Source organism: Prenolepis imparis, unplaced genomic scaffold (genome assembly GCF_030444845.1).
Source record: "Prenolepis imparis isolate NDT839.2.m4 unplaced genomic scaffold, iyPreImpa1.0 SCAF_1, whole genome shotgun sequence".
NCBI lineage: Eukaryota > Metazoa > Arthropoda > Insecta > Hymenoptera > Formicidae > Prenolepis > Prenolepis imparis.
Genome location: NW_028141159.1, coordinates 668882 through 684048, shown reverse-complemented (window position 1 = coordinate 684048; position 15167 = coordinate 668882). Strand labels below are relative to the sequence as shown.

The window sequence follows — 15167 nt, the reverse complement described above, 5'->3', positions numbered from 1 at the left end:
TATGATCCAATAGCCGTTCGATTTATTATTGCAAAATTTGCGATAACGGCGTCCAGACTTTACGCCGCGGATACGTGACTGAGCACCATTTGCGATCATCAGAGTAGGGGAGGGAGAGCGAAAAAAAAAGTAGAACGACGAGTTTCCTTCGGGCGATGATAGTGGAAGAGGGAGGCAGGGATAGAGAAAGGAGCGAGAGAAAGAGAGAGAGAGAGAGAAAGAGAAAGGGGGAGGGGGCCACTCCACCAAACAGTTAGCCGACCGTGATGCTGCTCGGGCTTCTTCGATCGACGCGGCGGCGACTGCGGGGGCTCCATTTTCGACCGCTCGAGAGACCGGTCGAGAGATCGAGATCTCGTTTTCTCTCGGCTCCGACGCTCTTTGGCCCCTGACTCTCTCGGCCTCGGATATATATTTTTCTAGCTCGCGAATGATCGCGTAGAATGTAAAGATTTTATGAGCGCGACTGTGCAATAATGATTTAAAGAGAAAAAAAAGATGAAGATTTGAACGAATTTAAAGCAATGTAAGGATATAACTGAAAATTGTTTATAACATTTCGTAATGTGTATATCTCGTAACAGGTTAACGCTTGTTTGATTAAAATTAAGCAATCGTGTGCTGCAAGCACGAAAAGATACAAGAGCAACTTTCATCTATCGACACCCGTCGATTCTTCTTGATCGATGCAGGCAGAGGTTGAGCACCTCGCGATCCGCCGTTGAAAGAAAAGTAGGGTGATTCTACAAAACAGTTAGATGGCCCTGATGCTAGCAAATTACCGAGTTGCCGTTTCTACATTCGCGATACTTTTTTTCAGATAATTTCTAACGTTTCGCAAATATCATTTTCATGGGAGAGACTTTTTTAAAGTCGTACCCGAGTCGTACCGCTAATAGTCTTCACATACATGTACGTGTCCAAATCTTTCGATATTAATAAACTTATCGAATTATCTTTGAGAAGACATATATATTAAATTTTTTATACATATTTTTTGCGATGCGCGGCTTGAAAGAGAATTGAGAAACCATTGTTAAAACGCGCGGGCGGTGCTTGCCTATCTTGTCGCTTCTCAAACTGTTTCGAGCTTGGCCGAAGAATCGAGATCCTCGTTTTCCTTCAGGCTCGTCGATCTTTGGCCTCCGTTCGCGCTCCGTCTTCGCTTCGTGCCGCTCGCACGGAGGAGCGGTCCTGATGCACGGCCTCAGATAGAGTTTCTAGGATGTGGCGTGAAACTCGTAGAGACAGCGCTGTCTCTCGTAACACGCGCAAGCGCAACATTGTAGTAATCGTGACGAACGATAATGTTCGTGAAATATATAATTCGCGTTATTCTCGACTGAAAAAGATCCGTTTCTTACTCTCTCTCTCTCTATGTATATATATATATATATAATATAAAAGTCGACAGACATGTTGCGATAAGAATTACCCTTGAATGATTTTTTCCTACCACTGACATTTCTTACACACATGTGTTCGGCCACGTGTCTCGAGTCGTCATATTCTCAGGACCGCTAAAGCTGGCCGAGGGCTGGCGTCTACGAATTCCTCGTTTTTCAGAGGGAGCGATTCCGGGAAGAAAGTTTGAAATTAGACGCTCACGCCGGTCGATTGTGATATTCTCGCGCGTGATATTCTCGTAAAGTGAATCCACCGGATGGACGGCGCATGTTGCGTTACGGAGAACAACCCTTGTTGAAAAAAGCGCGCAGTAGGAAATCTGGACACAAAGAAAGAGCGAGAAGAGATCGAGAAAATCGTCTCTCGTCTTGTTTGAATCGCGAACGCGAACCTGTTTGATCGCTGGGAGCGTTTGAAACGTCGTCGTCTCTTATGTCATCGCTCTCATAAGTCTCTCTCAACCCTCTGTGTGGCCTGAATCGGTGACGTCAAATTAATACGCGAAGGGTTCGCGAAATAACATCACGAACTCGTGAGATTGCGATTCGACTCTCGCTCATAGATACACGGATACTCTTTCCTTTTACTATCTCTAGAATTGTATGCTTTATAGAGGTTAAATTCTTTTTTTTCGTACGACTTTTCGCTCCCTAACGAGTGAGTCACGCGCGATTAATGTCGCGTCTGATTTCTCGAGAGTTTCTCACGTTCTCGCGGGAGATTTTGCCGGAGTGGCGGTCCTTGTTACCTGAAGCCAGGGGAGCAAGAGTCGCGTCGCGTCGCGTAGCGTAGCCGTAGCTAGGAGAAAATGGTAGTTTCGCGTGGTGAATGGCAGTTCTGCGGGGATGACGGATTTTCAAGCGGAACTCCGAGCACACGCTAGCAGAATGCAGAACGCGCGCGAGGGCCAGGCCCCGAGAACCGGCCCTATTGATTTTGGAGAACCTTCCCGTCGCGGCTTACACGCAGCACCACCGTCGGTAATTCCGACGAGCCCCTCCCCTTCGTCAAGTTTTCGAGAAGGGTCACCCCGTAATTTGAATATACGGCACCCTTCCGTGCTCGGCCCCTCCAGACCCCTCACCCCGGCCAATTGCTGCACGTTCGGCATATTTCGTTCTCGCTCTCTTCGCGCTCGGAATAGGCGGACGAGGACGTGTGTATTTCGGTATCGTATCGTATTATGCCGAATCGATTTCTGCTACAATTTTTGGCGTTACAGGGCCGGCCGACCGACAAATTTCAAAGAAACGACGCGGTTCCTCTGTTACATTTTGAATGTTTGTCTTTTGGTCTTTACGGCTAATTTTATAATACCGATAGTGTCGCGCTGTTCAAAAATCGCGACCCGCTGTGTAAAATTAAACGATGAACATATAAGATATCGCGACTTGATCATTTTTTTTTCCACGTCGTGAAATAATAACTCGCGCGCAAGCAGGATGGAAACAAAAGATCGGATTGATCGCGAGATATCGCGCCGGAGCGACTTTGCAGACGTCGATTGTAAAATTAAGCAGTTTCGCGACAGGCGACATATTATATAGCTCTATCGTCGTGGACGATAAATACATATTTCCGTCTCGGAGCGCGTTTCCTTTTGTGCGCCGCGAAAGTCTCTCTCGGTGCAGTTAAGGCGTTTTGGAACATAAAATTTATCTCGAATTTCTTTGACAGAGAGAGCTGCAGTGCGCAAAGCGTCTGCGCGATTTTTATCACGGAAAAACTCGCGTCGCGACGCCCCGCGCCGGCGTACATTTTCCCTGGAGAGGGCGCAGAGAAAATTGACGCGCGCGCGGGGGAAAAGCGAGGGCCGCCGAGGGGAAAGGGAAACGAAGCCGGCCACACGGTAATCCGTGCTTATCGATCGGCACTCGGTTGCCAACTTGGCAGTGGCAAACTCCCGGAATTACGAATGAAATGCTCCACATAGCGACGCGGTCGAATCAGCTTTCGTATCCCCTCGCGAGGGAGGATGCGTCGAATTCCGCTTCACCTTCCGGTGGACCGTTTCGGCGAAACGTTTCGTGCTCCGACCACGAAAATGCTGCACTAGGCTCGTTATTTAATGCATCGGCGTAAAAATGCGCGATTTTGCGCGTTTTTCCGAATCTTGGCTATAATGTGTACGATCGAAGGATTGAAATGAGTGAATGAAATGATTTTCGTGTCCCTCTCTCTCCCTCTCCCTCTTTCTCTCTTTTGTCGATCGAAAGGGGTACAAAACTTGCGCGTCAAAGGGAGAAGGGTTCGGCGGGAACAGGGTCGACCCTTTTTTTTCTTCGGTCGTCGTTGTTGTTCGAGTTTCGGATCAAATCTCGGGTCGGACGGAGCGGGTTTTCAGTCGTCCAGGCTCATATATGTATATAGTTGCATGGTATTGTAACCTACGCGCTTTCTCTAGCAGTCGCCGTTCATTCTCTGCTCGCGCTTATGTTCCCTCATTCGTGTTCATACTTAAAAACCTGTGGGGTCAGTGGTGCTCACAGCTTGCATCGACGCAACAAATTACGAACGCGCGGCGAGATCTGAAACTCGTGGCTTTACTTTGTTCGACGAATTCGTTCTACGATCTTAAGATAAGGGCAGACAAAAAGCTACCCTACTTTATATTAGGAGTTTTACCTGGAATTTCGAGACTGCACGATAACAACCATTCTTTATCTATCTTACTGTTAGCCAATTGACATTGGAATTTGAAAAAAGGAACGTTTTTATCTGTAAGGAAGATAAAAAAAATCCATATAGTCATATACAATATATGTATACCTCAGGACTATTGTATTTGAAGCCAATCGATTATTCGACACTGTTTTGATTCAAAGCGTTTATAGCATGCTATATGTACAAAATGTTTCAAACTAAATTACAAGGACACTCGATACTTTTGCAACACCCTACGTATAATTCAGGCGCCCTTCTTTAATTTAACGAAAGCTATAATCGATGAAATATCTAAAAGGGAGAAAAAAAGGAAGAAACGAGGGTCTGCCTTTGTGCTCGCGCGAGTAAAGACAAGAGCGGCGTTCGATACGAGTCGTCTCGCACATGTACGATTTATTAGTCGAATGATATGTACAAATTGCGAATAACGCGTTCGGTTCTCATAACGAAGCGTTCGAGAGATCGCACGATAAATATACATATATGTATTGTATATTTCGATATCGTTGAATGTTTATACGCGCGACTTGAGAATCACTGACACACGCAGACGGCCCGTATTCGGGACGCAGCTGTGACGGCGCGCAGCGACCGCGCGCAGATCGCGGGTCACATGGTAGAGCGTCGCGGTGGGCGCCGTCGGCGCCCGATTGGTCGGCGACGCCATACGAATCCCCCATCCGACGTCGGCCGAACAAAGGGACGAGGCTACCTCCGCCGTCATCGCGAGAGCTGCCATTAGAAAGTCGTCGACAGTCGATGTGTGCGGGAGTTCCGCGAGTCGGATAGAAAGAGAAAGAGAGAGAGAGAGAGGGAAACGGAGAAAGAAAGAGCTGCCATCGGTCGCGAGGCGTCGTGAGAAAGTTTTGTCGGTCGGGAGTCATAGGCACGAGAAGAGAGGGAGAGTGGAAGGTTCGCGAAAAGAGATATCCGATCGTAGATCGTAGGATTCAGAGAGACGGCAACGATATTCCAAGGCGATCGAGCTCGGTCGGTCCTCGATCGGTTTTCCCGAACTGTCAGAATCGATCCGACGAAACGGAGCGTGACGACGCGCGCGAAACGAAAGAGGAGACGAAAAAGCCGGGATTCGCGAGAGGAGAAGAGGTGACGCTGCTAGAAGAAGAAGAAGAAGGAGGAGAGACGACGCGCATACGCTCATCCGTAAAAATCGATCCTCCGCGTACATCTGTAACTGTGCGCCGTGTCGTCGCATCGACGGGACGAATCCTCGTGGGACGCTCCGGCGGTTAAGCTCCGCCGCGCTGGAGGGTCGACGACGTACGACCAGCGCTGTAGAGTGCTACGCAGCAACGTGGCGACGACGCCATCTTGTCGTAACTGGGACCGTGCGATTCTTTCGGCACCAGCGCCGTCGAGCCTACTCATCGCCGCGCCGTGACCCGTGACACGCGCGTATCTCCCGTCGCGCGCTCGCAAGTGTAAGCAGTAAATCGAAAATCGACGAGTCGGAGAGCTTTGGCCTCCGAGAGAAAGAGAAAGAGAGAGATTAGACCCGTACACGAGTACACACGCGCAAAGAGTGTATCCCGGAGCAACACGGAGTGCGTCATCGCCGTGACTCCGATCTATTCGCGCGTCGCGCCGCTCCATTAATAGAGCTCCATTTTTCGATTTCATCATATCGTCGCCCTGGGTAACCAACCATGAGACTGGAAATCGTGTCGGCGGCGGATTTTCTGGTGCACCTGCTGCGCCTGCAGGCGGGTCAGCTGTCTGAACGACAACTGGAAATGTTCAAGTCATCGCTGACGGAGGTGTTGCGCCATCGTTACCGGGATCACTGGTTCCCGGATCGGCCGAATCGCGGCTCCGGCTATCGTTGCATACGCATCAACGGCAAGATGGATCCGGTGATCGCGCAAGCGGGAGCGAACGTCGGCCTCCTGCCGACGGTACTGCACACCCTGTTCCCGAGCGAGCTCACGATGTGGATCGACCCATCGGAAGTGTCGTACAGAATCGGCGAGAACGGTTCCATCTGTGTGCTGTTTGAGCGAACCGAGCCCGAGATCCCGGAAGAGATCTCGTCCTCCCAGCAACACCATCATCAGCAGCACCAACATCAGCATCATCATCAGCATCAGTCGCAGCAAGTGCATCAACATCAGCAAGCCCCGACTCTGCCGCCGCAGCCGCAGCAGTCGCAGCAACAGCAGCAGCAATTTGAGAGCTGCAAGGACTCCCTATTGTTGGAGCATCCGCAGTTTAGCGAGCAGATCGCCGCGTACGTCTCCAGCTGAATCGCCGGGCTCGCCTCCACCGCCGCTCGCGTCCACGCTCTCGAAATAATGTAATAAAAGAAGCGCACGTGCATCTCGTGATATGTGATATCCCGTGTGTGTCGCGTTGGACCGAGCAGGTCCGCGCGCGCTCGATCTTTCATGGACTCCCCCAACTGCGTACGTGCGTCCTCCTTGCGATCCTTTTTTCTTCATTTTTCCTATCTATCTACCTATATATATATGTATATTTCTCTTTCCTTTTGCTTTCCTTTTCGCGCACTGATTGTGAGAGTCTCGAGGCGAAGAAGAATCGGGAGGGCCCTCCATCGCCCCATTGTCGTCCCTTTTCCTTCTTTCTCTCTCTCACGTTTTCCTCCTTCAGCGACGGTCCGTCGCGTCGTTCAGCGCGAGTCCCTCCTTCGTGCGAGTTCCTGCTAAAACGGGGAGAGTCCATCCTTCGGGGAAACGCGAGCTCGTCCACGCGCGTCGGTCGACTCGAACGACTCTAGTCCAGTCTCGCGCATACCCGATCCTCCTCTTCGCGCGCAAAGGACAGATTCGCGAAGAAAAAGCCAGAAAGAAGAGGAATGCATTCTCTCGACGATTAATCCGAGCGCGATACGGAACAACGGAAGAAACCATCTATCGTTGCGAGAAAGACAAGTCGAGTTTTTTGAGAGTGAGAATCGAGAAGAAGAAAGAAAACGGGATCGATTCTCTTTTTCAATCCGACGCTGTTCCGTTTGGATCGTCATCGATCGCTCATCATCAGTCGGCGAGCGATCCTCTTCTTCTTTCATCAGCCGTCGCAGCGAGAAAGAACGGAGCGAGCTCGAAGCTCTCTCAGCAGCCGTCTAATTGATCTCAGCATCTCCTCCACCCGCGTAAACCTCCGAGTGTCTCTCGTGACAACAGCAACCGCGCGAGGGAGGAACAACGAAGACCAGCCAGCCTCACCGCCCCTTGCTTTCTCGAGGGAGTAAAGGAACCGTAATTCACACACACACATCCATTTATACATACACACACACAGAGACACAGACGTAAACACTAGTACCATCTCTCTGTCTCTCGCATCCTTCCCGAATGCGTCTTTCTTCCACGTACTTTGTCACGTCGTATTTCGGATTAAGGTTCGCACATACCGAACGACGGGTATTTTACGACGCGGACGCACGCGAGAGGGAAGCGGTCGATCGCTTTATACACGTTCGATTGAGTCATAAATAACTTTCGACGCGAAGCAACGAGATATTTACTCTTTTTCTCGCGACACTCCCAGAATGATGCAATTTTGCGCCGATAAGTCACTTTTCCGTCATTTCGGGGGCCACGGAAAAAAAGCGGGTGTTTTCATGATTTGCATCGAAAGCTGTTTAATCCAAATTTATTGTACAATTTAATATTCCAAATTTAATAATCGTAACAAAGACGTTCCTCATTTCCATCTCGCGTCGCGGTTTGTACAATCTTAAAGTTGAGAATCACAAAGGAACGGGATGAGAGTCGATCGTTCTCCATTCTCTCGTCGTCGAGGATCATCTCCTCGAATCTCGCACTGTCGATTTTACCACCGAGCCACACGTATACACATGGACACGTTGACGGAAAAATAAAAACGATTTTACACGCCGAATAATTTCGGCGATATCGATCTCGCGATGGATCATTGTATAATTGTCGATTTATCGAACGTATCCTTCGTTAACGCAACTTTTTTTTTCAGGAAATATGTATGAAAATAAAAACATTAAATTCGTGACGCGCGACATTTCCTCGGCTAAATTATTTATATCGGAGTTTCTTGAATAATTTTCATTTTCTGAGAAAATTATAATATAAAATTCTCGGAAAACAAAGCGGCGTTGCGATAACGAAGGATGAAAAAATTCGGTATATATTTGTGAATTCTATTTTTTTTCTTCGAGATTGACTCTTGATAGTACGAAAATGTTGCGTATTTCGACTATTGGACAGCGAGTCTTGATATGGTAGAAATCTCAAGTCAAACTTTTAAATGTGCATATATACACAACATACATACACAAGTACACGTACAAATTTCACGATAGCGCGTGAGTTTATATGTACATACATATATATATATATATATATATATATATATATATATATAAGCGTTATATAGAGCACCGCGTACATGTGCGGGGACGAAAGGGAGGAACAAAATCGTCCTCGGGCGTGTACACAATCGACGAATTGTATATTATCTTTCGTATGAGAGTGAGAGAGCGAGAGAGATATGCGCAAGAAAGCAAGAGAAAACACGACGTATAAAATTGCTGTGATTTTCCACGGGAAGGCACACAGACGTACATTTTACTATGGAGAGTCGGTTTCGGTAAGTGAAATGCTCGATGTATGACGTACGATTGTGGATGTGTGATTCGGTAATGTTTGGGAATGATTCCGAGAAAGAGAGAGAATGATTGAACGCGCGTGTGGGCGCTCATTCGACGTTACGTTTGCTCTCGCGCGCTTCGACAATAATAACAACAATAATAATAATAATCGAGTTTGCTCGATTAGTCACGTGTCTGCTTCGTGTTCGCGGCATCGAGATTCGTTCAATTGTCATTACTCAACGAGTCGACATTCGCGTAATGATGAGAATGAGATCCGCGCGTTGTTGTCGACGTAGCGAATTTCTGTTGATTCTATACGTTAATAAAATACACAAAATTGAATCTAGTGTAAAATTTCATTACTTCGTGGATTTTTTTCAATTTTCCCGAGCGCGTGAGAACGGAGGTGAGAGACTCTGCGCGTGTATGTGCGAAAGATCGAACGGATAATGGAAAGAAGAAGAGATGGAGGGACACAGAAAGAGATGTGGGAAGGGGGAAAGAAAACTTACGTGTTCGGCATCGAACGAGGGAAGGCTCTGTACGTAGCAATTATAAAAACCATGTCTGTGATTATACTAAGAATAGAGAAAGAGAGACAATATAAGCAATCTCCGTATGTGAAGACCTAAACACGAGCGGCGTGTGCGCTTATTACTATACATACCGGTATGTAAATGGTACATATATATGTATTACGTATATACACGTGCGAGAGATTTTTTCCGTTTTCGCGGACGCGTGTCTAGCGTTTCTAATCGGGTCGTCATTTTTTCAATCGGGGCTCAAAATTTACACACGGCATTTTGACACGATACAGTATCGACGTACACTTTTTTTCTCTCTCTGTGCGTATTTGCATGTGTATCTCGTATCCAAAAGTATCAGTTTCATCGTGACATCAGCGATCTATTCACCAGCAAAGGAATTCACCGGGAGCAAATAGTGCAATTTGAATATCGCTTCGAATATCGAACGACGACTCGTTTAAAATCGCGCGACGCGTTTGCAAACAGTGAAAGGACGACCGAAAAAAAGAAGTCTCAACCTCGCCTCGTCTATAATAAACTTCTCGACTCTTCGGCATTGACGTCACATGTGATAGGCCCGAGTAATTGAAGACTATTATATATAACGTACACATGCATCGTCGCGGCATCGATCCGAAAAAAGCTTTCATTATTTCGACCAGCTACATGTGACGTCAGAATCGGCGGAGAACTCTACTATACATGGCGAGAGGTGGATTAGAAAGAGAAATTAGATATTGTTTCCTTCATTTTTACGTATCTAGAGGAGGAGGGGGGGGGGGGTAGGGGGGAGCAAACACACGATCCGATATCGTCAGTATATTTTATTCAGAAGCACCAACCGATCTCCGATATAATCTGTCGAAAGTAATGCGGGATAAGGCCCGCTAGAGAAAGTGCGAGAGATCTCGCGCCGCGTCGTTCTTCGACGATTATTTTGCCGACAAGATACGTTCCTTTCCCTTTGTTTTCGATTTCCGTTTTCGAGAAAACTCCGTAATCGTGGAGATTAAAAAGGGCGCGCTCGTTTGCAAGAATTATCCCACGTCTACTGCGCTGTTTATTTATTCCCCACAAACATGCATATAAAACTATAAATGTCAACACAAATATTGAGAAAGAGAGTACGGTGAGGAGAAAAACTGAGAGAGATAGAGTGAGGGTGAGGAAGGGAGGGAAAGAAACGGAACGAAAGGAAAGAATGCGAGCATTTATTTTGCGCGAATAAATTGTAATTACTATATATATATGCGCATATATTATATATACATAATTATATACATATATATATATATTATATATCTTGTAATTATATATATGTATATATATACACATATATATATACATATATATATACATATATGTATATACACATATATATACATATATACAGAAACCTTCAGGAGGAGAATTTGTACAAACCCGCTGGAAGGCACCAGCAAGTCTGTGATTTTAGCTTGGTTACTAATTCAGTATTTTTTTAAATAAAACGAGACAAAATCAAGATAAATCATAAAAAAAAGAAGTAAGATTCGATCCACGAGAGAGAAGGATTCGCGAGAGAAGGGAGGAGAAAGTTTATGAAGGAGAGAAAGCGTATGTGTGTTGTGTGTGTGTGTGTGTATGTGCGTGTATATGTCAGACTGAAAGATTAGTGTGTATGTGTGAATAGATGAGAAAGAGGAGCGAGAGATGAAGGCGGGGGGAAGGGAAATCTTAAAAGCTCGCAAAAAAATATTGTACACGATGGAACGAAATTTTTGGAAAAAGTCTGCTTAAATCGCGACTTTGCGATAACATATTTAAAAGAAAAAAAAAAAAGAACATGAGTAAACGAACATTGCTTATATTTCAGTATATCGCTTTGCTCTTTTCCAAGAAAACGTGCAATCACCGAGATTATAATTACTCAAATTGCAATGGTGTCATCAGTGACGTGGCGTCGTGCTTGAACGAATGAAAGGAGCGTGACGTATCTCTCGCGTTAAAAACATCGTCACGATAAAGAAGACACTCTCTATCGCTTAGAGTTTGGTGTCGACATCAATCGCGCTTAACAATTTTTTTTTCGCGTTTCTATTGTACATAAAGTGTTGCGATATAAAAGAAGATTCAGACGAAGAAACGGTTAAATCACGATTGTCGTTGATAAAAAGCAACAATGTGTACGCACAATTGTATTCCGATTCGGAACGTATCTTGTCTTTGTCGTTTACGAAATTATCCTTGTCTTGCGTCAGCTACAAATTCATATTGTTGAATTAAATTGCTGTGATTCACAATGGATCAATTGTATATATCGGCCGATGGTCCAAAGTCCATCTCGAAGAATAAAACGTATCGTGTCACGTTTCAATCGAATCATTCGCGTTTAACGCGTCGCTACGTCTCTCACAATAGTCTTTGTATTTTTCCGGATTTTTCTTCCTCCTTGGCCAAAAATGCGCGTGTCGAGAAAGAATCGCAATGGCGAGAGAAACGGTACTACTCGAGGGCCGGCTCTTCGTCGAGTGCTTTCCCTTTCTTTGGAGAAATCGAGTTTTTCGTTTATAATGGATACTAGGAATGGAAAGAGGGAGATGGAAGAAAAAGCGGCGGTATGAATATCAGAGAGCTATGAGTTTCGGTCAAGTAATAATTGCTGGTACTGGCGGAGGTTTTTAGGGTTTGTGCGAAACGAGTAAGAAAAGTAATGAAAAGACGAGAGCAGCGCGAAAGAGAGAGAGAAAGAGAGAGCGTCCTGGCAAAGTTCGACAGGGGTGCTCAATTCGGCTAAGATAGGCCTCTGGCCTCTCATTATAATTGTGATGACGAATTACTTGTACGAATATTGATTAGCGATATCGTTTGGCGATTTCGTTTTAGCATGTTCGGCTTACAATAGTAAGAGAATTGAGACAAGATTGAGCAAGATCCGTGGTCTTGCGACATACGAATTTTGCGGCCCTGTCGGCCGATGGTGCACTATTTTAGAGAGAACGAAAAGGAGAGCGCGAATATATATACATATATAAAAAGATCCCACTCATTTCTGCGCGTTGACTGCGAGCGAGACGCCACTCGATGAATTCTGTATAAAATTCGCTTTACAAGTCTACACGCATGTCCACGAGTATTACACACACACACACACACACACACACATACATACCCGATACACGTATACATAGATCGCGAATACGCGATACACAAACACCAATTCATACTCTATACACGATACATTTACACACATACTCGAATCTGTAGACTCGTAGATTTACTATTAATTATAATGAATTATAATTATTATATCTATTATATCAATGTATAATTATATTTAGTTTTTAGGTTATATGATGGCTATTATTTCCCGCTTGTACATATGCCGTGAACTCCAGAAGAAATTAAATCTTTAACAAAGAAAATCTATAATTTTTTCGACTGTTTTTGTACAGAGATAATAAAAACAAAGGGCCTCGTGCTTATGAAATTTCATGAATATAAAAAAAAGACACGTGTTGTCGGTCACTTTCGCCCACCATCATCATCCCGATCACCTTACCGAGTGTGTACTGTTTCTCGCTATATTTGCGATAACGTGAAAAAATGTGAGTTTGTATAATCTTTTCTTTTCCTCGCATCAGCACAACCGGTCGAAAACATTACGAACAAATAATGAGCGTTTTGCGAGCAAATCAATTTTAACGTTGCCAAATTTGGTCTCGCGGGTACACGCGAGACAGACGTTGAGACAAACTGTCAACGAGTAATAAACTTTACAAATATGTGCCAATACTTTATGATGAAGTAACGTCATTTGCTAAAAAGAGAAACAGTGTAATGATTGCAAAGTTCTTCAAAGAATTATTCGAGACATTAGCGCGTCGTATATCTCTGTTTGCCAAATCGTAAAAAGTGACGATTCCCTCGGCGAGCGACGTTTATTTAACAGAGACTGAATATCGATGATTTATCCTCAATTATCCGGTGGAGCGATTTACGTCGCGCGATTGCGCTTTCGCGAAAAACACTTGCGAGACAGGATAAATAGCGCGCATTTTTTTTTTACAAACACGTGGGTGAATGCAAATTTATGCGAATGATACCTTTCAGCGATCGCGTTTCGGGATTCTCGATACAGTTATTCTTGGAATAACTTGGAATAACGCCTTGGATCGCGCGAGATAATTCGAGAGAACGCACGTGGAATCAAAATTGTATGCGACATTTGTCAGGAATTTGTTTATTGTTTTAGCAATATTATACTTCTGAGAACGAGGCTCATTATCACGCAGCGATAAGAGTTCTCAAAATTGTTGTTTAATGAATGGATGGAGAAACAATAAATTACAATGTAACGACTAACGACTTGAAATTTCATCTCATTTATCAAGAAGAATATTTCTTCAGAATTGTCAACTAATTATAATGACAGCAAATCAATTTGTAATTATTCATTCAATCGAATGAATGCAACGTGATTGTCTCATTTAATTCGAATCACGTGGATACTCCGCGTTGAAGAATCCGTGAAATCTTCATTATTCGAGTTATTCGAGAGATATAAGAGGAATAATTGCGGCCGAAGATAACAATTGTCTCGCAATTTTAAATCTGACATCTGGCTACAAGTAAAATCATATTTTTCCTATTGACAAAAACTGTAGGGGAAAAAACGAAAAAATTTTATCGGCTTTCCTAATGTCGTTGTTTTCTACATCTTGTTTCTTAATTTTTCTTGACATTTCGTTACGTAGCTAGTGTGTTGAATCAACATGTACACGTTTTGCGAGAGGCTCAGTTAAGATGAGATGAAAACTAGTTTTAATTGGCGCTCTCCTGCCGTCTGGATGGTTAATCGTTGACAATCTAATTGAGTGGGTAGGCAGACCGATTTTGCGACGAGAAATGGGATATTGAAATCTGTTGTGCTGTCGCGACGTGGAATACCGGAAAAGGGGGAATAGCGGAAAAATGACGACGAATAAATTCGATACGCGATTTTTGCGCGCTCTCTCTCTCATCAAGTCGCGATGAGGATTGAACTGAATAAGGACGAGTTATAGGCCGGTAAAATGGCACGATGTTATTCTCCGCGCGCGATGGAATAATAGAATAATGCTATAAGATCGCCCAAGAATTTCCTAGTCTTTACGTCTCTACAATTTATTCGCATCAACTATCACTGATGCAATACGACAGCCGACTATTTTGCTGTTTCGATTCGCGCGCATCGATTTCGCTGAAACTATCGTATTCTGAACTCGCCCCGTATATTCCACGGGATGAGAAAAGGTTAATGGATCCGCCTAAAGGACACGCGTTACAGCATCATCGTCGTGACTGCGCTCTCCGTTTAAACTTCTCTGGTTCAACAACCTGATGGAGCATTCTTAAGGTTTCTCGGAGTTTCTGTCTCTTTCTTCCTCGACGCGATGTAGGACAGATAGAAGATGATTCCGCGCGAACAAGTCAAAGAAAAAGTCGAGGCGAAATGACGGCGAATTATTGTACTCGAGGAAGAGGGAACCGCCGTCGTAGCCGCAATCGTCGTCGTCGTCGTCGCCGTCGCCGCCGATGATGGTTGTCGTGGAGGTCAACGTCGGTTGTTGCTCCGGCCTCCCTCCGGACGTCGCTTGGCCCGCACATCGGTTAGTGGCCCCCTTGTAGGTTAGAATTGCTGATTCTGTTCAACACACCAAGCTCCCACCCCCTGGACTCCACCCCTCCCGCTCTCTCTCTCTCTCTCTCTCTCTCTCTCTCCTCTCTCTCTCTCTCTCTCTCTCTCTCTCTCCTCTCTCTCTCTCCTTCTCTCTCTCTCTCTCTCTCTCTCTCTCTCTCTCTCTCTCTCTCTCTCCTCTCTCTCTCTCTCTCTCTCCTCTCTCTCTCTCTCTCTCTCTCTCTCTCTCTCTCACTCTCTCTCTCTCTCTCTCTCTCTCTCTCTCTCTCTCTAGTACTCTGCGTTGATACCACTGCTT

General features: G+C 45.2%; 2 protein-coding genes across 6 annotated transcripts in view; both read left to right on the top strand.

The window, feature by feature from the left end:
- The window catches only part of Ipk1 (Inositol phosphate kinase 1), a 78369-nt gene that overhangs the window by 38357 nt on the left and 24845 nt on the right, over nucleotides 1-15167 (top strand). The gene's annotated exons all lie outside the window — the stretch shown is intronic.
- LOC145940709 (protein BTG2) lies at nucleotides 4785-12614 on the top strand. Its single transcript, XM_083046166.1, has one exon. The coding sequence runs from the start codon at nucleotides 5739-5741 to the stop codon at nucleotides 6333-6335; it is 597 nt and encodes a 198-aa protein (XP_082902292.1). The 5' UTR covers nucleotides 4785-5738; the 3' UTR covers nucleotides 6336-12614.

What these genes read in the sequence shown, in the direction of transcription:
- LOC145940709 (XM_083046166.1), top strand. Translation starts at nt 5,739, where the DNA reads ATGAGACTGGAAATCGTGTCGGCGGCGGATTTTCTGGTGCACCTGCTG.